The sequence below is a fragment of the Epargyreus clarus genome, unplaced genomic scaffold, assembly GCF_041222505.1.
Source record: "Epargyreus clarus isolate Ecla_fem2 unplaced genomic scaffold, WU_Ecla_fem_2.2 ptg000007l, whole genome shotgun sequence".
Taxonomy (NCBI): domain Eukaryota; kingdom Metazoa; phylum Arthropoda; class Insecta; order Lepidoptera; family Hesperiidae; genus Epargyreus; species Epargyreus clarus.
In genome coordinates, this window is record NW_027332215.1 from 12824218 (window position 1) to 12851217 (window position 27000).

The window sequence follows — 27000 nt, forward strand, 5'->3', positions numbered from 1 at the left end:
AGCCTACTGGTGGAAACTTGGCTTGTCTATCGAGGTATTCTAGGTTCGAAACCCAGATACCTACACACCTACACCTACCGCTGATTATTCATAGTTATGGGTCTATTAGAACTTGATCATCAATCGCTATAGCGGCGAAGAAACGCATCTTGAGGAAACCTATATGCTTGAGAGTTCTTAAAAATATTCAAAGAAGTGTAAAGTGAGTTGGCCTGCGCGGTGGACTATCGCCTTAAATAGTCTTAGTTCTGAGAAGACACCCCTAGCTAGCATTTGACGACACTCTCGTATGGTGCGGTTAATAGTCGGACGGGTGATCGACAGTAAAAAAAAATTCCACTTCCGAACCTCGCATTTTTGGTGTAAAATATTTCACAACAATATATTCGAACAGGTAAGACCAATATGGTTCAACCGGGGAGATAGAACCGCCACACCAATTTCTAACTAAAGCAGTGATAGCCTAGTGGTTAAGAAACGGCCTCTCGATCGAGGGGTCCGAGGTTCAAATCCCAGGCACGCACCTCTGAATTTTCAAAGTTATGCGCGTATTAGAAATTAATTATCTCTTGCTAAACGGTGAAGGAAAAACATTGTGAGGAAACCTGCATACCTGAGAGATTTATAAAAAAAAATCTCAAAGGTACGTGAAGTCTACCAATATGCATTTGGCCAGCGCGCTAATCCTTCTCATTATGAGAGGAGACCCGTGCCCTCAGTGGGACAGTAATGGGTTGTTGATGATGATGATGATGGGCGGCAGTGACCACGTTCCATCAGGTATACTGCATCCTCGTTTTCTACTTTGAAAATTTGGGGAAACAGTCGATACTACCTACTTGTTATGGTTACTTTATATTAAACCTAACGAAAATCACCTTTATAGATAGTGCGTGCCTCATCCATAATATAATATATTCATCCCGCTAAATGTTATACTGATAGGATCTTCTATACTATAAGTGCAATTTACATGCTATAAATAGTAGTTTTTATGTACTTTAAACGCTTGATTTTTTAAAGAATTTATTTTAATAAGGATTAATATTTGGTGTCTATTAAAACCATTTTAATATGAACTTAATTTTTGACGTCTTTTTAAAACCATAAAAGCAGTTATTGTGGGGTACACAACAAAGATACGAGTATTATATGACATCGCGGACTCTAATGTAGATCTTTTTAAGAGGAATAATACCCTCATACTTTTTCTTCACATAATCTATTGGATTACGCAGCATACGCTGATAAAGCTCCCGGTCAGCTTATTTTTTTCCCAAAATTTGGAATATTTATCGTCGTAGTTCAGTTAATTTACATAAAATCTTAATAAATTATAAACGAAAACCTTCCCCTAGAAACACTCCATCTATTAGTGAAAACTGCATGAGAATTTGTTTAGAAGTTTTTGAATTTATGATGATGATGTTCAGATAGACAGACAGAGGCCGCGGGGGACTTTACTTTATGATAAGTACAGATAACATAAGATATTGTTTTTATTGACGTTTAACCAAAATGATCGTTAGATAGACAGGGAAACCGTTGTGGTATTGCTTGTGTCATGGGGCGAGCCGCAGCCTGTGTCCAACATTGAGCGTGCAAAGGCCGGTGGATAGATGAACATAAAAACTGAAAATCATGTGGGAAATTAAAAAATCTATTGAAGCTGATGATGACAAATGACCATACAGAAAATATCATAGCAGTTTTCAAAAATGAACACGCACATATCTAAGTTATAAGTTTCCTAGAACTGCAAATTAAGCTTAGGTACGGTTAAACATTTAATCCACAGCACGAGCCGTCGCCCGTTTAATATTTATCGCATCTTTTGCAGCTTCACAACAAGTATTAAGCATTACCACATTTTAGTTTGTGGCATTAGGTACTGTTATAATTTTAAGGGTATGACAGGATAAAAAGGCCTCCCAACTTAGGCTTAAGGTGTACCAACACTACAAACCTAGTTAAGGATCTGAGGCCGACCTCGGATAAGACTATAATCTCTAGTATGTGGGGTTAATCACTTATTAGCGGCACCTCTGCTTACCATCTGGTAGGCTACATGCTCGTTTAATGTTACTTCCAGGGTACATAAAGATAATAATTTTAATGATTAGGTATTTATTTGATCACAGAGTTTTTATCAGCAACTTCCAAGCAGGGTTTTATTGGCATTTACAGGGATAAATAAAGGCAAGCTCATTTATTTATGCCTGTAAATGAACAAAGATTAGTTTAAGTTTAGTGGCAGTTTTTAGGGAAAACCAATAAATTATTTTCTTCTATTCACAGCGCTTCAAATGGCAGGCAACTTCTTTGCAATTCTATATTTGAAATAAAGAAGTAAAACCGTCCGTCTTTTGTAAGCTATTGATGATAAATTTGACCTGAATTTGACAAATAATTTTATATTCAGTGATATTATTAAATTATATTACATATATTCTAGTGAACATTGCATTACCTTTAGTGGTTAGACAGGTAATTATCTGTAATGGGGACGTGCCCTTTTAGGGAAAAGTACTTCAAGTTTTTCTAATTTCAAAGGTAAGGTTTTCTTAGTTTATTATAAGAAACATCGTTATTTCTTAGTTTAGCGTAGTGGTAGTGTGTAAACACATTTATGTTTTTAAAATTGTGTTTTCCAGTAAAGTAGTAACAAACAAGAAATGTCCAAGAAAGACGACAAAAAAGAAGAAAAAGGACGCGACCCTAGTGCGTTCTTTAAAGATTTCTTGGCCGGTGGAATCTCTGCTGCGGTGTCAAAGACTGCTATGGCACCTATGGAACGGGTGAAGCTGATCTTACAGGTGCAGCACGTTTCTAAGCAGATATCAGAAGATAAGCGGTACAAAGGTTAGATAATTATTTTTATCAGAACTGTGTTTAAATCTTAATTTTGTACTTAGTTATTTTATGTAACAGGTAGGTAGGTAGGTATATTATAAAATATGTCAACCATCATTTGTGTCACATAATACATTCGTGTTATTTTAGGAATCGTTGACGCCTTCATTCGTATACCTAAGGAGCAAGGACTAGGATCATTTTGGCGAGGCAATCTGGCGAATGTGATTCGATATTTCCCTACGCAGGCCCTAAATTTCGCATTCAAGGATGTGTACAAGGGAATGTTTCTTGCGGGTGTGGATAAGAATACACAGTTCTGGAGATACTTCGCGGGTAACCTGGCTTCCGGTGGTGCTGCTGGGGCGACGTCCTTGTGCTTTGTATATCCATTGGATTTCGCGAGAACCAGGTAAAGAAACATAACCCACTTAAATAAATATTTCTTTATTTTCTTCTTTATTAGAATCAATTACCTCATCCTATAATTCTGTTATTTCATGTATATCAACTATTCCAGGTTAGCAGCTGACGTCGGAAAAGGTAAAGCGAAGGAGTTCAACGGTCTGGTCGATTGTTTGATGAAAACTTTGAAGTCTGACGGTCCGATCGGGTGGTATCGGGGATTTATAGTGTCTGTCCAGGGCATTATAATTTATCGAGCAACCTACTTTGGTTTCTATGATACAGCGCGTGGCATGCTGCCAGATCCCAAAAACACACCGCTTTTCTTCACGTGGCTCATAGCTCAGGTGCTTAACGCTTGTAAATCATATTAGCACGTAAACTTTTCGACTAGCATTTTTGGCAAGTGTTTTATACGATGCTTACACATAGGTATACGTACGTACATCATTATACTTGTATTATCATGAAACGGCATGCAATATCTATACATTATTATATTTTAGACATATGTGTGTATATATATATTTGGATATGTTTATGTATTTAACACCTGCCGCAAATTTTGCTCCATTCACCAAGGGTTGACTGGTAGAGAATGCCATCAGGCATTAAGTTTGCCCTGTTGTACCTTAACCTTGTGTTTGTGTTACAATAAATACATAAATAATTAAATATGTAAATAAATAAGCACCTGCTAAGACTTTACCGGGATGTGGGATCGGAAAATACGCATATGTAACAGCAAATATGCGTATGGTCAACGAACATAACATATAACAAATACATTGTCATAACGTCATCCTTACATGATATTATAATTACGTGTATCTAGCCATAGATTAGTAAAGATTACTCACGCCTAACAAGAAAATGTACCCAGTTTTGAGAATTGAAATAGTTGCATTAAAAAGTTTTGCCACGTCTCCGTGCTTAAATGTCCCTAAAATATTTGAAACAATTAATTATTTATTACGTGAATTACGCAGTATTAGTTATTTATTCGTAAATTTTCTCTAAAAATGTTTTTGTCAAGAATTAAAAAAAATAACTTACTAAAATAAGCCGTTTGTGGCTTCATTCAATTTCAAGGCGGCGAAGTATCTTTACTAATCTATGTATCTAGCAGAAAGACTTCGAATATATGTGTTTACAGGGCTTTTCTGTTTTGCATATAGTAACTACCTATACACAAAACCTCGTTTTAGGAAGAGCCAAGATGAGCTCATTATTACGACAATGTATATTATGTATAAGTTTTGTTTGTAATGCGCAGTCTGTAACGACGATTGCCGGCATCACGTCGTACCCGCTGGACACGGTGCGGCGGCGCATGATGATGCAGTCTGGGCGGCCCGTGAACGAGCGCCTGTACAAGAGCACCGCGCACTGCTGGGCCACTATCCTCCGCACCGAGGGTCCCGGAGCGTTCTTCAAGGGTGCCTTCTCGAACGTCCTCCGAGGCGCCGGCGGAGCCCTAGTGCTGGTCTTATACGACGAGATAAAGAAACTACTTTAAGTTCGCAAGAAGAGTACGGTCTTATACTTTTTCTAATTAGGCTTAGATTATTGTGCATGTCAGTGTACGTTTTAGGTTGATGTCAAATTTTGTAGTAGTGTACTTTGAGCATTTATGTATTTCATAATTTACGAATACGTCTATCATAAAGGTTGTTTTATGAAATAACTTTTATGAAAATTTTCAGAATTATGAAATATAATATTATAATTTTATTACTGGAAAGTGCTCTTTCATTTCACTTGTCCAATTTTACAAGCCATTTTCATCCTCAATCCTGTGTAAAGGGAAGTCGACTTCGTGCTTTCCCAGTTGCCAGTAATCTAACTGCACTTTCGGCAAATCCAAATCACACGGCCTAGGCTGTAAACAAGCTTCGACATGACGAAGTTGTTTCTCAGACTGACATCTATCTAGGGTAATCACTCGACCACACTTAAGGTGTGTTATAACTCTTGGTGCTCCACCCCACCACCAAGCCACATCTCGAGAGTTGTATTTTTTTTATAATATAAGAGTAGCAGAAGAGCATGCAGTCCACCCAGATAGGATTAGATATTCCTACCTGAGGTCGGCCGCAGATGTGCCGCTACCCCTGAAGACTAAGCTGGAAGGCCTCGGAAAAGTCTGTCTCCCTTACCACACTCTTCAAACCGGAACACAGCAGCACCTAACACTGCTGTTATTAGGTAGAAATAGGTGTGGCGGTGGTGCCGCCGGAGTCGAACCACAAAGGGTATTTCGAGCGTACTTTAAATATTGTAATTAAAAGTATAATTAAAGTTTAAATGGTAATTGAGAGTTTAAGAGTTGAAGAAAACACTGAATTATTTATATTTTGATTACTGGACTTGCGGGTGATTCCTTACGATAGTGTATAATAAAAAACTGGATAATTTACAAATCATTGTAAACTACTGCTTACCAAGAAATTCTAAGAGTATAATGTTACTATTAGAAATTTGACCGTAGGTACAAAACGTGATAGGTGCAATAAAACTTAAGCCCACATTTTTTGTATTTGATCTTTATTACATTTACCATCTATTTAATGTCGCATAGCAGTGCTACTCCTCTCAATGTCCAATGCCTAGGATTGCTGTCGGTTTCGAAGTCAATGGAACCAACATATTTGGCGTCTGTCCGCTGAGGTTTTCTGTATATAGGGCATTCGTAGAGCCTGGGATCTTTCCCCGCGGTGGTGTTGATGGCGAAGATGTATATTATCGGCATCTGCTCGTAGAGAACCTTAGGCTTTGATTCGATCAACTTGCCCGATTTCCTATCCAGTGATGCTCCTAAAAATTTTAATAATAACTTTAAATTTACGAATCGCAATTTTGGATGCAAACTACAGTTACTCTCTCTACATTATATTTTTAAATGTAACTAAATATGTTTAATTTATATTTAATTTTATAAAAAGGTGCGCGATGACGAAAATACTCATGCATAACTGTAGGACCCTAATGAGTTCACGACGAGCCGTGTTTCAATGTAGAATCTAAATTATTTAAACACTTATTTATTTTCTTAAACATTATTTCTTAGGCTTACCTTCAAGAAATAGTCCGTAAACATACACTCCTTCGCTGGGACCTTCATGTACTTCCTCGCGATTTAACTTTGTGATATGATTTTGTAAAACTACGGAATCTAATGCCCAACCCTTGTGACTGCGAGTTACTTCCTGCAAATAGATTTATGATCTAAATTTTTGTCGTTTATTTTTAACTAAAGGCGCTATTTTCCTCTGGGCTTTATAGTTAGACAAGTAGGATCTAATGACGGGAACAATTCATAGGAACAGTGCTGGCTAAGTTTGTGGAAACAATAAGGAACCCTAAGGAAACAATAAGGGAACAACAAGGAACCCGCAGAGGTATTGGCTAGCTATTGGATAAACGTTTTGAATGGATTCTTGTGCAATGGAAATTCTTGCTGCAATAGCCAATTACAGTTATAAAGTCATTTAAAATTATGTATAATATGAATATAATAATTATAGTTTAAAAATTAAAAACCACGCTAATATAAACCACGCACAAGAAAAATAGTTAATCCTGATTCCTGACGATCCTGATTAGGAGAATGGGATAAAAATATCAAAATCGTGTGTTGTCATCGGTTCTTGATAATTGTTCAAAATTTTAAATTAATCGAACTGTTCAAAGTCGGTAAAAATCGAGTTCAAATATTCCGTTACATACATACAAAGATACAACCCAAGCTAATAAAAGCGTGGTAAAAAAGGTAGGTGCCAGACCTGTCGCATAGCCGTGAGGAATCCCTGTGGGTTGAAGAAGCCGGTCATCCAGAAGGCATGCGGTCGTCCGGCGCGGAGCCAAATTCGGTACTGCTGTTCACGCTCCAGTAGTTCCGTGTACCAAAAACCGAGCGTTGCAGATTCCCATGATACCTGGTGGTAATATCAAATCTAAAGTTAAGTACACTTCCAAATGCTTTCATAATTATGAAACCGTTATATAGGTACGTTTATTCATCATTTTTATCAACAGTCTCCATTTAGTACACTCGGAATTAGGAACCAAGCCTCTGATAAAAATATATAATCCCTTAACAATCCCGTAGCAAAGATTTCATATCTGACGCTCTTTCCAGTTTTGGTGAAAAAACTTAATGCTATAATGTTACCTTTAACCATTGCTGAGGAATACGCGCATCGTACATAGCGTCGAGCGATTCCCGTAAACCTTGACTCATCACTATTGTGCCATCAATTGCCAATTTCAAGTCGCACAGAGTGGTGTGCACGGTTTTTATAACTCGCTGAATTCGATCTATTTCTTGTCTGAAAACAAGTTCAAATTATTGTCTCATTTCTATTTACGATAGAATGGTTAAGGTATTTATTTTTTCAAAATCACAAATTATGTTCTTACCTCAAAAATATGTTCATGGGAAGAAATGCACCCATTTTCTGTAATGCTTCTCTGACTTCAAAGGTGACGTATTGTTTTGGAAGTTTTTCTAACATGTCCTCGGCTAATCGATAAACTATAGTTTCCCTAGTTTCACCCCCTTGACTGCCACCTTCCTTAGGTTGAACGCTTAGAATGGTATCCAATATATCTTTGGCGCTATTGATTTGATACGTTATATCTGCGTTACCATGTAGTCCAAATACTTCTGGCGTATCTGTTAGGGGCAACTGATTAATGTAATCTACGTAGCCTTGCAAGTTTCTGGTTTGTGGTACCTTATATCCCTTATAAAATTCAAAACCAGGTCTTAATAGCACATCACAAAACCAAACATTTGTGAATGTCGTCAGAAGACGTTTATCAAAATCATCTGTCACCCTTCCACCATATTGCACTTCTCCAAGCATGTAACAGATGGTAGGCCAGGATATTCCTTTCTTCGGATCGATTTCGTCGAGATGGTTTTGTATAAATTGGACACTGGCAGCGTAGTCGGCCTGATTAAATTCATATGGTATATTCCACCCCAGAGGACCGAATTTCCTTCTTTCTTGAACAATCGTATGTAAGAATGCAACTGCATATAACAATGGAGGCCATTGAGACAGAGATGAGTAATCTAAAGTATCTTGAGTAATATTTTGATACGTTCTTTTCATGCTGGCTCGTATCCCTTGAGGTGGCTCGTTGGTGAACTTTATCGCCATTTGTAGTAATCCTATGGGGAAGTCGGTATGGACTTCTGTTGTGAGCCAGAGACGAAATGTTTCTTGAATATGTTCAGTTTCAATGAGGGCGTCCATAGCTTCTACACAGAACGGGAGCGACAAGTGGATGTTTTGCAGCAGCACCCAGCCTCCTTCATTCATGGAGTCTGATATCATTTTACGTGCTACAATTTCTTGTCCTTGTCCCATAGATACAGCCTTCAAAACTATAAAATACAGGACAATTGTGTAATGAATTTCTAATATAAAACTTAAAGAATAAACTTATCTAATAAATGATTTGATAATAAATCACGTTGGAATATTTACCGATCTCCTTTGCTTTGGCCAGTGACGCTATTTGTGTAGATGGATCTGATCCAATAGATAAAATACATATAAGAGGAGTGCGTGGCTCCGATTCTTCCCAAGTAGCTTCCAGGTTCAAAATACAGCCCTCTCCGTATTCGGGACCGAGAGAATCTAAAACAATACAAGGCCAAAGGCTGTAAGTGACATTTAGTAATTAGGTAGAATGGAGTTAAGTGCATAATTCTCATTAAGCTTGACATACTTAGGTTTGACTTCTAACTAATATGTGCCGATGATAGTAATTAGGTCTGATTAAAACATACCAACTATATATTTTCTTGCTTGCGAAAGAGTTCTATCTGGACTCCAAGATCTAATAAGAAGCAATTTGCGGAACACGTCGAGACTCTCTTGAAACCCACTGGGTATTGTCTCTTCTTCAGGTTTCGCTTTTTCATACCAAATGCGCCATTCTTTTTCATTTGTTGATATCTAGTAAAATAATCAAATGTTTTAGACAAATATTTTCTTACGATTTCTTGTACTTGATACTACTTATAGCATAAATGTGTAATAATAATTATTTTGTTACTTACTTTGTTCAGTACCTCTGAAAATACCTTTAGCTTGCTTATTTCCACTAAATTTAACCAAGTTATGTCTAAAATCCATCTAAATGGTTTTGGAGTAACAGCATTAAGATCTAGTGACGCTCCTCCCTTTACGAATGCCGTGAACTCATCGTGAGAAATTAGTCCACGTTGACAATCAATTTTCATGGCCAACATGAGCGTGAATAATGCTTTGTGTCTTTCATATAAACTTCTTAAAGTAAATGCCCATACTTCATGAGTTAAATATTTCAAAATAATATTTATTCGTTCTTCTGTGATGTTACTTTTAGCAGACTTTGTGATTGAGTTGTCGAAAATATTCAAAAACTGTTTCAAAGAATTTTGATACATAATATTAACATTACTCATTTCGACAATTAAGAAATACAATATAGAACCTCTTGCTGCTACAGCTCTAAACTCTTCGCGAGCTTTAATAATTTTTTTCTCAGTGACCTCGGCTACCTTAAGTTTTTCATTCACTTCTTCGGCTGTGGTTTTGGTAATTTGCAATACTTGTATAAGAGCTTCGTCGTCCACTAACGATCCTACAGAAGACGTTAAACGACACAATAAATTGCTTTCGAGTTCCTTCATGCTTCTCTGGTTTTTCATGACTGATTCGAATAGCGCTACTCTTTCTTCCTCTAGATCTGATTTTTCCATTAAAATAACACGGCCCAACAGTTGATCCTCAAGGCCTTGCATTGTTACAGTAAAATCAATTATGGACGTTTTTGCACTAATCTCAGGGGAATAAGCAGGATTAGGTAGCTTAGTTGTAATATAAAGCATGAATCCAGGCATTACGTCGCATTCTTTATCGCCCACTATTACCTTTTCTATAGACCCAGATTTAATGAAGTTCTTTTCTAAAACATTGTCAATTACGGGGTCTAATTCTACTCCAACATCTTCAATAAGCAGCGGTCGGCCTAGAGAAAGACTGTCCTCTAGGTGAGTTCTAAAGTACTTATGATTAAGCGAAGTTATTTGAAGCTCGTTAGAGCTTTCTTTATTTTTTATCCAATTTTTACCCTGACTTTGTGGATCTACTAGCAATGGATATGAACTGGATTTAGTAACAATCAAAGCATTTTGTACAGATAATTCATCATTCGGTAGACCTTGCAGTGTCCACTCGGATATAGTTGCACTTTCAACTAACATATTTGTAATATTTAAATTGTCAGTTACAGGTATGTGTTTACTTTTTAATATTCCCATCCAAGTGTTAAATAAGCTATTTCTAAACTCTTGGTTGTATGGACCACAATACGATAAAAATCCTGTAGCTAAAACAACATCACCGACTAGTCTACCTAACTGTTCTTTGAAATCCTTGCTCTGTTGAGTCCACCTAATCTTTTCACCTCCCAGACCATTGATGAGCGCAGTCGCAGCTGTCATCTTTCTTAGACATACATTTGCGGCATCAGTTAATTGTTGCTTTTCAGAAACAGCAGATTCGTACTGTTCTTTTACTTTTCTTAGAGACATCTCTCTTTCTTCAAGCTGCCGTTCAGCTGATGCCAAGTCTTCCATAGCAACCTGCAAACACATAATGTATGGATTTTAACATGTTTTGCGTAGTTCAGTTACGTTTATCTAATTTAAGTTAAGAGTATGAGTAAGTTATAATTGAATACATTTGACTTGCCTTTAATCTTGCCTCCTGAAGTAAAAGATTGGCTTTTAATGGTAACACTTCTTTATTTACGCTATGAAAGAATGCCATAGCTTTGGTCCAGGATAGTAGTCCCGCTACGTCTCCACAAACCCTTTTAGCTGTATCCATATTATAATCCTCCATTTCAAAATATGGAACTAAATGCTCCACCATTTCATTATTTATAATATCTTTTGGATAGTTTTGCAACTGTAGCAAGAACGTAGTGCTAGCCATCATCTATACGAAATTATAGAAATGTATTAGTTTTTGTGTAAATTGGTTCATAAATTTGAATCGAAGGAAATAACAAATTTACCTTTAGAGACTCAGCCCATGATGGCTTTGGGCATGGTGCAGCTGTGTCTGGTATCAAGGGATGCAACCTTCTTTGGAACAGAATTAATACGCAATCCATGATACGCATAATTAAATGTGGCGGTCTTCCTAACTTTCTCACAGTGGCTATGTGTGCAGGCTTAATCGTATTCAAGGCAGCCTCAGCTTCCTCTAACGCTGGTTTTGCTGCTTCCAATTTTATTTCCGCTTTCTCTTTTTCTTCGGCTATATATGCTACTAAAGCTTCAGCTTTTTCTTTCACAATTTGTACTTGATTTTTAACAATTTCTGCTTGCATTGCTCTTTCAGTCACTTCTGTTAATACTCGATCAGCTTTTTCTGAAGCTAAAGCAAGATCTTGTTCCATTACTGCTAAATCTTTTTTAAGAACTTCGACGGAAATGGATGCTTCTCGCAGTTTTTCTAATCCAGTATCCATTCTTAATGCTCCATCACCAAGTTCTTTCTGTTTCATTTGATATATAGTTTTATAGCCACCAATAAAACTAAGGTATGATTTTGGAGTTACATGCGATGATCTTCGGAATCTTTGAAAATACTCCGCGGATACTTTAGATACAACGTCTTGTATAGTGCCCAAAACGGTAACAAGCTCCTTTTTCACTTCTTTTGTACACTCTATTTCGAATTCCGCCAGAAAATGGTCTGCTACAGATACAAGTGCGTCTTTCGGCCAAGGTTGGAACCAATCAATTGTACAGCCAGATATAAGGGCTGGGAAACGCATAGCTCTATATCTAAAAGCTTCACTGACCTGTAATTGCAACAAAAAATATTAAGGTAAAGTCACCTAATGCCGAGGGGTTCTGAAATTGGCACTAAATTCCGTGGTATTTACAAAAATGGCTTTTATAAACTATTTACAAAATCATTTTTACTGAAAGGTATGTTATTTAATAGATAATTTATCTCTCTATCGTCATATGGCTACCGTAATAGTATTATGTGTATGGTTTTTTAAATAATCGCATAGTTTTGCATTAGTGCCTCCATCAAACGCATGCTTCATACATTTTGGGCCTCTTGCACGTGAATGTCACGATTTCTCAAATAGTGATTTTTTCAATAAATATGCATGTGTGGGATAGTGTTTCAATGAAAACATTATATTGATTATATATGGAATCGATAACATTTAAATATTTTGCTTATTTCTTAACAGATAATAGTAAAAATAAGTTTAAAAATACAGCGGCATTAGGTGCCAAATATTTTGGGCTGTCCCTAAAACCGAGGTATACCACGGAATAGCAATTTCATAGACTTGTATTTAATTTCAATTTTTGTAGTTGTTTTTATGAATAAGCACGTCTTGCTTCGAATTTGATAAATTTAATACTCAATTAATATCGAAATCATTTTCCGAGGCACAGCATTGTACTGCATTACCTAATTATATAATATCAAAGATGACCTATTTATGTACTTTCCTAATTTCTTCTATGGGACAACTAAGGAGAGAAAATGAAGTTTATCCAGATATCAATGGAATATTGAACAAGTATTGTATATTATTATATACATATTTCAATAAAGCATCTTTCTGCCTCTAAATTGTGTAAAAGTCTGTTATTATTTAATAATCGGAATTTGGAAACGTGATTTTTAGTTATGAAACGCTATTCCGATGTATATAAATCGGAATTAGGTTATATGGACACATTAATCCGCGGCATAGCCGCAAAATACTATACAGGGTGTTTAAAGTTTTCATCGGTTTTAAGAACACATATATCGTTTGTATCAGTAATTCACTTAATCCTAATTAATGAAGAATTAACATTGTCATACGATTTTAATAGCTATTTAAATAAGAACTAGAACATTTTACGACGTTTTCATTTGATTAAATTACTCAAAACGAAATAATTCTATAAAGCTGATGACGATATTCGATATTATTATTATTTCTGGTGTACGATAATAAACCCTAGTATAAAGTACACGAAGAAGAATGTCCAAAATTGTATTGCAGATACACGAATCTACTGCAGTTTAAAAAATACATGATATACCTACATTAGTAAAATTAACCAGTCAAGAAACTATACTGAAAAAAAGTTTTATTTCGGCAGCTTCCCTTTAATCATAGCTAAGAACACTTATGATAGAGCTACTCTTTTAATAATAAAAAAAAAAATCAAAATTTAAACTAAATTCAATAAATAACATTTATTTTTATACACCATGTAGCAGTCGTTCTATCTCTTTCACTCCCTTATTTTGTATACTCGGAATTAGGAGCCAAATACATCGGAATAAGGATTTTTACATCGGAATTAGGGTTTTCTGACTTGGTTCATATTTATTTTAAATACACATTTAAATCAATATTTAATCGTAAAATGTCGAGTCTATTTCAAGAGTACAGATAATGAAGCTTCTGATAAAATTATCTAATTCCTTATTAAGCCGTAGTAAATGCTTAATATCTGACGCTCTTTCTAGTTTTGGTGAAAATACCGCGGAAATAGGTGACTTTACCTTAAATAGCTTTTATATATAATGGTGAAGTAACAAATGAGCATGCAGTCCACTGATGGTAATTGCCTACTGCAACTCCGGGGTCAACCACATATGGTTCTACCACTTTAAAGTATTTATATGTATTTGTAAATTTCTATCATTGATGTTATAAGTAAGTAATGCTGATTTGTTTCTAGAATAACAACTTACCGGAGAGAAACATAAAACTACATGGAGATTCTGACATGTTCTGTTAAGAAAATATTCCATTACTAATTCGTTTGTTAAAGTTCTTTTCTGATTTTCGCGTTTCATGATAGGCGTAAGCTCAGAAATAATTTCTTGTTGTTCATCTTTAGTAAATAAATTAGAAATTACTCCTGACGACAAAATGTTATTCAGGTACTCTAAGAAACCTTCTTCTTTGATATCCAAGTCTGTGAAAATAAATGTTGTCCCTTTCCCTTGAACTCCGCACGATCTGTATAATAACTTTAAGTCTTCTAGGAAATTTCCAACATTATAAGACCTTGTCAGTGCGATTTGGAATGAACGGTACCCCGCTATGAATGTAGATAATTTTGTGAGGGATTGTTTTCCAGACCCACCAACGCCAACCAGCATAACATTACCTCGGGGATGTCTTATCACTCGAGATATTTTTACTAAATGAAGCATGGCGTCCGGGAAGAATACAAGATCCATTCCAGAACCTCGAACCATTTCATTAAATTGAGACAGAAACATTTCCAAACGATCTCGTAATTCACTGTAGTCAAAAACAGGCTCATATACTTTTGGTAATTCCATATCGGCGTCTTCACCTTCCTCACCTGTTGGTTCTGGGGCATCTCTGTTAAAAAATAATACTTATTGGTATATAATCACGTATGGAATTATATTAAATAATATAAAATAAACCAAGCATTTCAATGTTTTGCTAGAAATATACATACCTCATAAAATCAACAAACACTGGATCTTTCTCCATCATGGTCTTATATTCCTTTCCTAATACTTCTTCTGCAATATCATATAGCGCTTTGTTGAACCAATCTTTATCAGTCTGGTGGGTAAATCGATCTGAAAATACTCTCGAGCACTCATGCTTCCATAATAACATTAAACATTTTTCCGATTCAATTACAGTTGGTAGAGTCCCAATCATGCCTTGCCAAACTCTGGACAAATCTCTTAAGGAAAATACGTAATGAAATTTGGCCGGCGTAGGCAACAAATTTATTCGAGTCCTCATCCATAGTTCTCTGGTAAGAGGTATAACTTTTTTTATAAGTGATCTAACTTCAACAGTAAATCCACGCTTTGCATTATAATGGCCCTCGCCAATAACTTTAAAAATCTTATCAATTGAATCATTGTTAGGCAATGGACAATTAAATATCGAAAACTGACGTTTAAGCCTTGCGGGAATATCATTTCTTCCTCCACCTAAAAATATAAATGTATAAGTAGTTTGGGTAATGAAATATCACAAATAATGCAATAAAAATACAAAATGCTTACCTGGCTGACCCATAGCACCAAGAAACTGTATATCGATGATAGTAGTAAAATCACCAGGTTTCTCCAAACTATAAAACCCGCCCATACTCATCGTTTGCCTGACAATTTCATTTGTTATTTGATCGCCCCATTCATTTATTTGTGGTAAATTTATATCATCTATAAAAACTAACATTTTCTTTCCACCTGGCGGTCCAAACGTCATTCCACTACGCTTCTCCACGTAACTTTCTATAGTTTTTTGAAATTGGTATGGACTCGTGGCCGATGAAAAATTAAACGAACGGCCCATAATTTGTTCTGGGTTTGCATTCTTCATGTAAGCCTTCATCATGACTGTTTTGGCTGATCCTTGTTCTCCAAGTAACAAAACTGCTTTCCCTTGTTTAGCAATACAATGTATGAGGTAGTTTATTCTCACATTGTCGACAATAGGCACTAAAATATTTGAATAATCAGGTGTTGCTGTATCCGGGTACATATAGTTAGTCATCAAATCATCCCATAATTCCCATTTGCCGGGATGTTTCACGTAAAAGTCAAATAGAATACTGGGTTTATTAGTAGGATGTTTAGGTAACTCTAGTATTTGAGCAAAATTAGCTTTTATGTATTTATCATACCGAATCCGATCACCGGTCTCCAAAAGAGATCCAAAGCCCCAAATTAAGGCGAAAACGTAAATTTTATGTAAATGCTCCGGTGTAAATAAAATTATTTCTTCTCCCTTTTCCTTTTCTTCGTCGTCGTCCATGTCACCATTAACAGATTTACTCGCAGATGGATCTTCTACTTCTACTATTTGTGGAGGCACTAAACCTTCTAATAAATTAAGCATTTGAAATACAATATTGCTTTGGAGTACTTTCATGCTGAAGATAAGGTTTTGTGTGCACCAAGTGTACACGTTTAAAAACGTTTGTTCAAACAATCCGCTAAATACTTCAATTTCCCTCGCTGATCTACTTTTGAGCCATGCACTTAATACTGAAAAAAATTATAATATTATTAAAGCTCGGGTTTGTAAGAAGGTCATGCACCTTACTTATTTCCTATTACAATTACCTGGTTCCCAATCTAATCCCGAAGAACTCATGTATACCATTCCATTTCTTGATACCGTTGCGGGCGATGCATTATCAATGTTTTCAGGTTCAAATATGATTTTGGACGTCGGGGACATAGTTAATCGGTCACCATTAGCCAGAGTAAGTGTTTTATTGTCATCGAGCACCGAATTCAAGTTTTCTATCCAGATACTGTCCACAGGCCCATCTAAAACCAACCATATGTGTTCTCCTGTTTTTATCTTAAGGGTTTTCCGCCACAGCGCTGAAAATATTCCATCCGTCCAATCGTTCGTAGCTACATCGAGCCGTCCAAACATTTGAGCTGCTGTAATTGCTTTTGGGTTCATTCTCATTTCTCTGGAATCAAAATACAATTTGCGGTCAATGTTATTTATATAAAACTTTGTGGCTGCGAAAATAATATTAATTTAAAATAATATACCTATGCGGTTCCTCTATTTCCGATAGAGCGCTCATCAATGTATGAATGCAGGTTGTTTTGCCAGCCCCCGGCGGTCCCAGGATCATTATTCCATGACGTACTCGTTGTGTTTCGTACAACTGAAAAATATTCGTATTATTCTTATTAATACCAATTTAAATAAGACTTTGTAACTTATTAATGTATTTAACGATACCTGTATAATTTTCAATACCCAAGGTGGATGGTAAATCAAACCATTCTGGTCCACTTGTTTTTTAATCGCTTCTTCAAGTTCATTGTATGTTGTTTTCTCTAAAGCCTGATTTGGGAATAGATCAGCTACAAGCGATATGAACAGTGGTTCGTCTTCGTCGATTAATTTTGACAAGTTCATGTCCCTCAGGACCCTCATCACGATTGTACTCTCGTTGTCCTTAGAGTTAACTCGCTTAACAGCCCCTAAAGTTCTGAGTACTGAGAGAATATTTCTTAGACCGAAATCATAGTGGACCTGGAAATATAAATATTCAAAATATATTTAAAATTGAAACAGTTAAAAGTGAACTTAATAAAATATTTAATTTTCATATTTACCTGTTTAGTCAATTGTTCTTCGCATAGCTTATATAAGGTATAGAACTTTCGAGCCAGCGTTATATTCTCGAGGAAGCCGCAAGAGGCTAATTTTACTCTTATAATAATTTGGCGATCCGGTACCATCATAGCCACTGTACGAAATTGTATTTTCAAATTCTCTGGCAATTCTTTACGACCAGCATACCCAGGGTTCTGTTGAGAATTATTGATATATAAAAATTATCTACTTACAGTATTTTAAACCTTGGGTACATACAACCGTAGGTCACAGAATTTTAAACCTTGTCTTTTAGTACCTTATCTTTTAGTAATCAATATGTTTTATATGGGATTTAAAATAATTTATTTCACTCCATAATTGTTTGATCTTCCCGTAAAAGTCCCGTCAAAATTAGTTTAGCCATTTTCCTGATAAATAAACGCAGAAAGGTACCAACATAAAACTAAAAACAAAAGGGTCTATTCGTAAAACTAATGTTTAGCGCATTACAAAACTATAAATAGTATTATGTATGTATGTAATAATTATAAGAAGAAGTTAGGTTTGGTTGGGTTTTATGAAAAAGTAAGCATTGAAGGCTGATGGATGGATGGATGGAAGCATTGAACAAAAAGGACCTAACGAACAAACGAAATTTCCTTACCATGGTTATGAAAATCCCAAACTCTGGGCACATTTCCGACATATCACCATCGGTGAAGATGAACGTCTTTTTCTTCTCTTTCTTAGCAGCCAGCACGACTGCCACTTGCTGTGCAGCGACTGACAGCACCGGCAGCTCGATACGATTGAACTCATCGAAACAACCCCAAGAACCGGACTGAGCAAGTCCTTTGTAGATTCGACCTAAGCCTCTGTTGAGTAGAAAATTGACTCTTTAACTTGAATATATTTTGAAGGTGGTAGATCCCTTTGTGGTTCGACTCCGGCAGCACCACCGCCACACCTATCTCTGCCTCATAACAGCAGTGTTAAATGCTGCTGTGTTCTTTGTGAAGAATGTGGCAAGGGAGACGTACTTTTCCGAGGCGTTTCAGCTTAGTCCTCAGGGGTAGCGGCGCATCTGTGGCCGACCTCAGGTAGGAATATCTAATCTATCTGGGGTTGATTTTAGATGTCCATGGGCGGCAGGAGTCACTTACCATCAGGTGACTACATGCTCGTCTGCTACTCCTATATTATAAAAAAAGAATAGAAATTGCCATTGCCATATTTCGGTAGTAAATCTAAGTACACGGTTTCTCGACAATCTGTAATCTACAATGTAACATTTTGTGGAGTGGGTCTAGTGGGGAGCTAAGGAACTAACGACTTAAAATGGCTGGACAATAAAAAAAGTATACGTCAAATTTCAACGTTTTGTAATATCATTTTACAGTGATCTTCATATATTTATATTAATAATTACATGACGTGACTATCTTTAAACCAATCCAATGGGCATAGGGTTCTAGGATCCGAACCTAGTAACCTCTGGTGGAGCAATCTACGACCAGGTACATCTAAATAATATTTTTTGAAGATGTCCACAGCATGAATGACAGGGATCCTGGATTTTGTTTTTAATTTGTCATTCGTCATCATGCCTATTCCACGTACTACATACCTAGCATGTAACATATATGTATATGTTTATATGTGTATATGTTTAACAAAGTCATGATTACCTATAATCCATTTGATCGGAGCAGTTGAAAACGACTACGTATTTAGCGAGGGTCTTGCCCATGTCCTTCACAGTCTCCGTCTTGCCGGTACCCGCGGGACCGCAGGGCGCGCCGCCCATACTCATGGCCAGTGCTTGCGCCAGCGTTATATAACATCTAAAATAAATATTGAGACTGCAACTGTTTTTATGTTCTGCTGGAGACATATCTCCAACATTTGAAGTGGTAGAACCCTCTGTGGTTCGACCACCGCCACACCTATTTCTGTCTAAGAACAAGCTTATGGTAGCGGCACATCTGTGGCCGACCTCAGGCCGGAATCTAATCTTATCTGGGGTTGTTTACTGATGTCCGTGAGCGGCACTTAGCATCACGTTCGCCTGCTACACAAATATTACAAAAAAAACCTATTTAAAGAAAGCTTGGAGCATATTCCAGAATAGTCATTCAATGGTGGTTGTAACATACATGAAGCATTCTTAATTAGTTCTCACGTAGCACGCGTAGCATGTGTAGCACGCGTAGCTCGTGTAGCATGCGTAGCACGTGTACCACGTGCCTACGACCGACTTCAAGCAAGACTTCTTCCTTATTTGAGGTCACTACATACTATTACAGATGTCCACGAGCGGCAATATTGATTATACCTATATGGTTACAAATATTATGACATGTGTAATAAGCACTTTTATAGAAAAACCTAAATATTTATTCTGTATTACATAGTAGCACCATATAATTACGAAACGCTGTGATCGTTAACTAATTAATCCATCCTAGATCTTTTATGCATCTTTTATCAGAGAGCAGCAGAGGTTTGGGTTACGATCCCCAGCCGGACCTGCCGGAGCCTGTTATGAGTGTGGGTGTTTGTGTATTGTTGTGTCCATGGCACCTACGACACAGGGCAATACGGCAGTCAATGTAAAACGCTTTCTAAAAACCACCTCACCTGTCCGTTAGAGGTGTAATGACCAAACGTTCGGTACAACCCAGATATTCATTCTGATACGTGAAGGTGACGTCGGTGACCGATATCCAAGTGCGATCGGCATCTTCTTTGAAGTAGAACCGACACTGCTTCAACCATTCAAAGTCGTTCGCTGAGCGGACATTTAGACGACACTAGAATAAATAAGGTACTTATTATAGTTTAAAAATTAAAAACCACGCCAAAATCGCACAAGGAAAATCGTTAATCCTGATTCCGGACCATCCTGTTGAGGTGAATGGGACAAAATTATTTAAATCGTGTATTGTCATCGGTTCTTGATAATTGTTCAAAATTTCAAATTAATCAGACCGTTCGTTCGTTTTCGTTATAATTCGTTTATTATTATTTGTTTAAGTGGGTAAAAATCGAGTACAAAGATTCCGTTACATACATAGATACATACAAGTCAAGCTAATAAGAGCGTGGTAAAAAGTTAAAAATGTATTTTTACTGCTCAGGCGTAAGTAATTAATAAATATTTTTGTCTACGCATTAAAATAAATGTAACTAAGCAAAGGACCACTATGAAGTAGTAATAAAGAAAAACATAAAAATATTACAGAAAAAAATCCTAATTTGGCCAATTGTGCGTCGAACTAGCATACGAAAGTTTCCGTACCATCAGACTTTCATTTATTTTTATTGTTAGTATTTGTTAATACATTTGTACATCAGCCATTGCAGTAAATGCATTGTGAAAACTATCTACGTACCTATTACGGCTCAATACACAAAAACGCCTAAGAACAAATAAACAAACCTCTTTATTTTTAGTAAGTATTTGTTGTTATACATAGCGGTCATCGTTATACATACTTTGCAAAAACTGTAAGTATCTGTTCCTTACGATCCGAAAGATAAAGCCATGTGACAAACGGACAAATGGAGGCTTAGTAATAAGGTTCGGTTTTATCCATAGATTAGCGTAGTGAAAAAATTCTGTCTATGGTTTTATCCCTATCCTACAATAGCGCTAGCAAACTGTCTTAGGAAGCACGACATTTGTTTTAATTAATGATTATTATTAGAGATGCGCCGAATATTCGTTTGGTATTCGGTATTCGGCGTAGTCGGCATCTTTTTTACCGGTTCGATAAAAGTTAAACCGAATAATATTCGGTATTCGGTTATTCGGTGAAACCACTATTCGGCGCATCTCTAATTATTATTATTATTTAATTAGCGAGCTATGTTTTCGGCGGGCTCAGTATTTATCAAAAATAATTTATTTAAATGATAAATCTATCAAAATTTAATATGATATGTATTAGTTATTCAGGACGAGAGCAGAATCGTAAAACCTTTCTGAAATATTATCTTGTTGTCCTACCACCTTATAACTATGATACATAATTTGTATCTAATTAATATTTAGTGTAGTTAATCTTACCAGCATATCAAATATATCTCTCTGATGTACGTGAATAGTAATGAGTGTTTCGAACTTAATCCGTTCTATTTTAAGAAGATCTCTTGTGGTCTGGTCTATTAGAGTATTCAACAGTTCCAAAAACTTGTTATTGGTCTCAAGCATAATTTTCTTGTCTTGCCTCGCTTGCATGAGGGCAAGCTCTGCGTCTCTTGTCCATATTATCTGGATACCGAGGAGACCGACCTAGAAATATTAAAAACTTTTGTACAATCACAATAATAATAAGCGCCGTTAACGGTGGTAGAACAAGTATAGTTCGCTCGGGAATGTATTTGCTGTCACACCTACATCTAGCATAAAGCAGTCTCGATGGAAGGTTGTGAATGGTGACTGACTTACCTACATATGATGCGATTATTTTAGTCCGCGAGAGTACCAAAGCATGTGGGATATAGGAGGTCATGATAAGTCTTAAAAAAGCAAAGCATCTGTTAATAGCTTCAGGTAGTCTCTGGTCTATATGGTGCTCGAGATGTTCATGGGCGGAAGCCTTTTTTTTATAGTATACGTGTAGCATACGAGCATGCAGTCCACCTGATGGTAAGTGGCTACTGTCGCCCATGGACATCTGTAATCAACCCCAGATAGGATTAGATATTCCTACCTGAGGTCGGCCAGAGATGCCCCTGAGGACTAAGCTGGAAAGCCTTGGAAAAGTCTGTCTCCCTTACCACACCCTTCAAACCGGAACACAGCAGCGCTTAACACTGCTGTTACGAGTACTAGGTAGAAATAGGTGTGGCGGTGGTGCCGCCGGAGTCGAACCTCAAAGGGTTCTACCACCTTCTACACGATGGTGAAAACTAACCATCTGGTAGATCGTCTTTGACTTTATTTTTATAAAAAAAATCGTTTAACTTCATCCTTATAACACCATTTAATTGATATGTTACAGTCAAAGTGATCAAATAGTCATTATACTATATTCATTATATTATAATAACTAATCTGTCCGGACAATGTGATAAATTAATCACTTTATGTGGCTGTTATATATAATAGCAGGGTAAAATTAGTCAAAGTAATAAATATGTTAAGCCCGAAGTACAACATTATTAACTGAAATTATGAATGATGAATTCTGTTGTATCAACGTCTTGGTTTTTGTATCACAGTAACTATGAATCATCATTAGTTTAGATATAGAAGTTACAGATATATCTTTGATATTTCACAAAGAATGCAAAATCACCTGTGCCGGCATCTTATCTAAGAAGAGGAGCAGGTTGAAAGCGGTGTCGTTGATGAAGGATACGGCGTTGCGGATGATGGAGTGCAGGCTGCTCTGCGCGGACTGCAGCAGCGACGTGAGCCACGTCTCCACCGAGCCCTCCGCGCGCACCGGCCGCTCCAGCTTGATCTCCTCGCCCTCCGACGACACGATCGAGATCATCTTGTTGTATTCTGTAATTGTGTTGCAGAATATAAACTTTCACTACTCAACTTCACTTCACTTTTTAGTACCATAAAAGTGGTATTTCCTACAGATATTTATTTTTTAACCAACTTCTAAAAAGGAGGAGGTTTCTCAATTTAGTTTACATTGTTGAAAGAAAGATATTTCCAAGGTGGTTCCATTATAAGTAAATTAGAGTCTGATGACATCAGATTAGAGAAATCGAGGGGACCTTTCAAAAATCGTAAGGGCGACTAGTGCGCTTGTAGGATTTTTCAATAAGTATTTTTATTCACATACTCGTATTATAGTAACATAAACGTTGGTACGTCATCACAAAAAGGGTGAAGAATAATTTAACAAAAAAAATACAACCAACTTCTATGTCATTACAAACTAAAAAACAATTGCAATAAATGTTGGTTTAGTACATAGTTATGAAATCGGCGATCAATATGTTTCGTTGGATAACGGTGTAAACAGCGTGTCCAATACGGGCAGGTACTATGTTAACCAAATTAATAAAAAAACATATATACAGTCGAATTGAGAAACCTCCTCCTTTTTTGAAGCCGGTTAAAGAAACTTTTTCATTAATTTGATTATACCTGCCTTTAGTTTTCTCTTATTATTGCATACATTTTATATAGGTAAAATATAAAAATTGGTCATAAATAAAAATATAAAACCATAGACTAAGAATTTTTTCGCTACTAAAACTTATTTTAGAATTACTTAACTTTCGTGTCAAAAAAAAGTAAAGTGTCTGTATTTTAATAAAAAAAACAATAAAGTATCATAAAAAATCTCAAAAAAGATGCACGAAGCATCTGTGACCAGTTCCACCAAATCCCGCCACGGTGGGATTCGAACCCACAATCTCCAGTTCCAACAACCGGGCCGTTCCCATTGGGCTACGTGGCGGGTGTCTGTAGATGCTGAAATTCCAACGACATTCCAATTTTGCACGAAGTACGCATGCGCCAACAAGCAAAACATCATTGCCCTGCGTGAATATCCGCACAACTCAAAAAGTTAATTTTCCAGGAGAGCCAGTTTAAAATTAAACAATGTTTTTATTTCGAGATCTTTTTAGTAAAAACTAGTTGTATATATGTAACCACAATATAGTCAGACACATTGAAATAGTAAATATTTTGCTCTCCTGGAAAATTAACTTTTTTGAGTTGTGCAGTTATTTGTGCAAATTAAATAAAATGTAGAATAGAAAATGTATTCATTATCCATTATATATTTAAAAAAATATGTATGTCTTTCTCTCTTGTTCTTTCTTACCTTGTTCTTTCTTACCTGTTCCATGCGTGTAACTAAATAAGTTACATCTACCGTGATATTTATTCAAAAAGAAATTACCATACTCTTAATCTTTTCTTAAGGCAACTAATACCACATACCTATATCATGGAATTTCACGTATCGAATATTGTCGAAAATTGAGAGTAAATGATTCTGTATTGTGTGTGAGTCAGAAGCTTGTCCCAAAATTTCTAGTAACGCTGGATCTGACACGAAGAAGAATCTCGGGAACATGGTTCTCTTCTTTTCCAAGTAACCGCTGAGACTCTTCTGGCAGAGTTCCAACTGTTCTTGCAGGTGAGGCAAGAGTTGCCTCAGGAGGTCGTCGCCGACACAGCAAGACACAACACCGGGTGTCTCGTGAGCTCGTTGCATGATCTTCTGCCAAGATTTGTCTATTTTCGAAAAACGTTTCGCTTCTTTCGGCAACTGCTTCGCAATGTCACCTCCGACGAAAACGGCTTCCAAATATACCCACATATTTTGGACCAAAAGCCATCTCTCTAAAATCTCATTTGTGCTTTGCAAATCGTACAACCACTGTTGGATTTGTTTTCTAAATGGCGCATTGTAGCTGAAAGCAAAATGAAGAAACGTAGCTAAGTAATATTAAAACAAAAATACATGTTAGTTAAATCAAATTTAAAATATTTTATTTAAAGATTAGTTGTAGAACTATTTTTAAATGTCAATATTATCTACCAGCTGAGGTTCTGAAATTGGCCCCAAATGCTGTAATATTTAGAAAAACGGCTTTTACAAACTATTTACGCCGTCATTTTTATTGAAATGTATCTTATTTAATTAATAATTAATCACTCCATTGTCATATAACCAGCGCTATTATGCTGGTATTCAAGAAATTCTCGAATACACTTACTTAATTAGGTAGAAATAGGTGTGGCGGTGGTGCCGCCGGAGTCGAACCACAAAGGGTTCTACCACCTTCAAAACCACCTTATAAAAAGTCTTATATTCCGACAGATTCCTTTTAATACAAGCCTGAAACTACCTTTCAAATAAACTAAAACTATTTGATACTCTTTTTAGTTTTGGTGAAAATACCGCGAAAATAGATAAATAGATAAATTTCACCAATAATCTTAATCATAGTACAATAAAAAATTCTGTACTACCTGTTACTAAGTCATACTTAAAACGGACGAAACAAACTTAATAAAAGGACATTATGTTTGTTAAGTTAATTCATATAATAATTTAACTACCTTAGTATAAAACAATTACCGATTAGATAGTAGCGAACCAAGGATCATAAGACTGTCTTCCAATTGTCCTATAGTTTCAGCCGTGGTGTCGCCTCTCAACAACAGCTCACCTCGGTTGTTGAATGTTTGGAAAGTCAGTTCGTGTACCGACCACTCGTTTGTCACTTGACGAAGTTTCGCTTCTATGTCCTTTTCTTTCATGGCTGATATACAAATGTCCTATAATTTGTAAAAAATGTTAATACATGCAAGTCTTACTGATAAATATGAGTTATGCCATAGACATATACATTATTTCTTTAATTTACCAACACTTTTTTCATTAAATAACATTTTACGAGTAATATGAAATAGCCGCCTCGTGGTGATTATTCTACAAGCGTGATATCACGCTCTTACAGAGATCCGCGATCGGCGAACGGTTAGAGGCTAGGGGTGAATCACTGTCACTACTACGAAGGCAATAATGTTAAACACATGCGTACTCGTACGTTGTATTTTGTATAGTTTATTAACACATGTGTCGAGTTCCCCTCGTTCTCTGCAAGTGTGCGTGGATGAGGGTACTAAATGCGATCTTTAATTTTATGATTGCCTAGTAGCTAAGCTCCCGTTACCGAGCTCATGTGGCTCTTTTGCATGATATGATTCCCTTTTCTATCACGAGAGGCTGCTATCACGAGTTCGTATATCACGAATGTCAGATTATCACGAACAACATCGTTCATCTATCAGGTTTAACCATCATTACATATCACGTCGGTACGCGAAAAATATTCTTCAATTCATGTTCTCCTGGTGCTTCTGGTGTTTCCGGTGCCAAAAGCTCCATCGCCAATCAATATTTCGGACATGCGCACTGGAATTCTTGTTATCTCTCTCTAACCCGTAAAAGTATCCCTTTCACACTGTGAGAGAGCGACAAAAAGGTTTTACAGTGCTTTCACAAAGCTTTCACAAAGCACTGTAAAACCTTTTTATCGCTCTCTCACAGCGTGAAAGGGATACTTTTACGGGTTAGAGAGAGATAACAAGAATTCCAGTGCGCATGTCCGGCTGGTGAAAGCACTGTAAATCTTGTCTCTCGCTTTCTCTAGAGAATCTTCCCTCTTTTTCAAATGATACAATTGTCCCTCTCTCGGGAAAGTTTAATTTCGTGTTCCCCTGGTACACCGACATCGTAACTCTTATGCTATACCTATTTTATTATCTTAGCGGTATTTATAATATTTCTTATATACTTTGTAACTATAGTTATTATATTTTAAAAACCCTTTTTTAGCATTAATATACAATAATTTGATTACTTATATTGATATTAAATTCACTAAATTGATTGACTTATTCTTTGTTAGGATATCAACAATATAGAATTTAATTCAAAATTTAAGTTACAATGTAGACTACGTTCTTCTAGATTAAATACTTGTAAGAAATTATGTATAGCTATTTTTAGCTTTTTAACTATTTCCTTAGAAATAACAAATATCTTAAGACTATAA

General features: G+C 36.3%; 2 protein-coding genes across 3 annotated transcripts in view; one reads left to right on the top strand and one right to left on the bottom strand.

Annotated features, from left to right (window-relative positions):
- Positions 1-2337: 2337 nt before the first annotated feature.
- Positions 2338-5002, top strand: LOC140743438 (ADP,ATP carrier protein). 2 transcript variants are annotated; one of them, XM_073074701.1, is made up of 5 exons: positions 2338-2553; positions 2660-2862; positions 3004-3265; positions 3374-3605; positions 4535-5002. In XM_073074701.1, exons 2-5 carry the CDS (start codon positions 2676-2678, stop codon positions 4775-4777), a joined length of 924 nt encoding a protein of 307 aa, XP_072930802.1. In that variant the 5' UTR covers positions 2338-2553; positions 2660-2675; the 3' UTR covers positions 4778-5002. The 2 variants fall into 2 exon arrangements, with proteins under 2 accessions (XP_072930802.1, XP_072930801.1); XM_073074700.1 differs by having other exon boundaries at positions 2339-2553; positions 2655-2862.
- Positions 5003-5786: 784 nt separating this feature from the next.
- Positions 5787-27000, bottom strand: part of LOC140743439 (dynein axonemal heavy chain 5) — a 75095-nt gene continuing 53881 nt past the window's right edge. The window contains exons 25-48 of the mRNA XM_073074702.1: positions 25518-25717; positions 24371-24846; positions 22752-22963; positions 21518-21742; positions 20086-20258; positions 19134-19289; positions 18110-18320; positions 17463-17657; positions 17083-17379; positions 16887-17005; positions 16440-16801; positions 15375-16361; positions 14807-15299; positions 14061-14703; positions 11344-12138; positions 11016-11264; positions 9338-10906; positions 9065-9233; positions 8760-8912; positions 7681-8656; positions 7433-7589; positions 7044-7196; positions 6335-6467; positions 5787-6075 (exon numbers count right to left, since the gene is read on the bottom strand). Of these exons, the coding sequence (XP_072930803.1) occupies positions 5822-6075; positions 6335-6467; positions 7044-7196; positions 7433-7589; positions 7681-8656; positions 8760-8912; positions 9065-9233; positions 9338-10906; positions 11016-11264; positions 11344-12138; positions 14061-14703; positions 14807-15299; positions 15375-16361; positions 16440-16801; positions 16887-17005; positions 17083-17379; positions 17463-17657; positions 18110-18320; positions 19134-19289; positions 20086-20258; positions 21518-21742; positions 22752-22963; positions 24371-24846; positions 25518-25717 (9357 nt within the window). The 3' untranslated portion in view covers positions 5787-5821. The remainder of the gene's footprint in view (positions 6076-6334; positions 6468-7043; positions 7197-7432; positions 7590-7680; positions 8657-8759; positions 8913-9064; positions 9234-9337; positions 10907-11015; positions 11265-11343; positions 12139-14060; positions 14704-14806; positions 15300-15374; positions 16362-16439; positions 16802-16886; positions 17006-17082; positions 17380-17462; positions 17658-18109; positions 18321-19133; positions 19290-20085; positions 20259-21517; positions 21743-22751; positions 22964-24370; positions 24847-25517; positions 25718-27000) is intronic.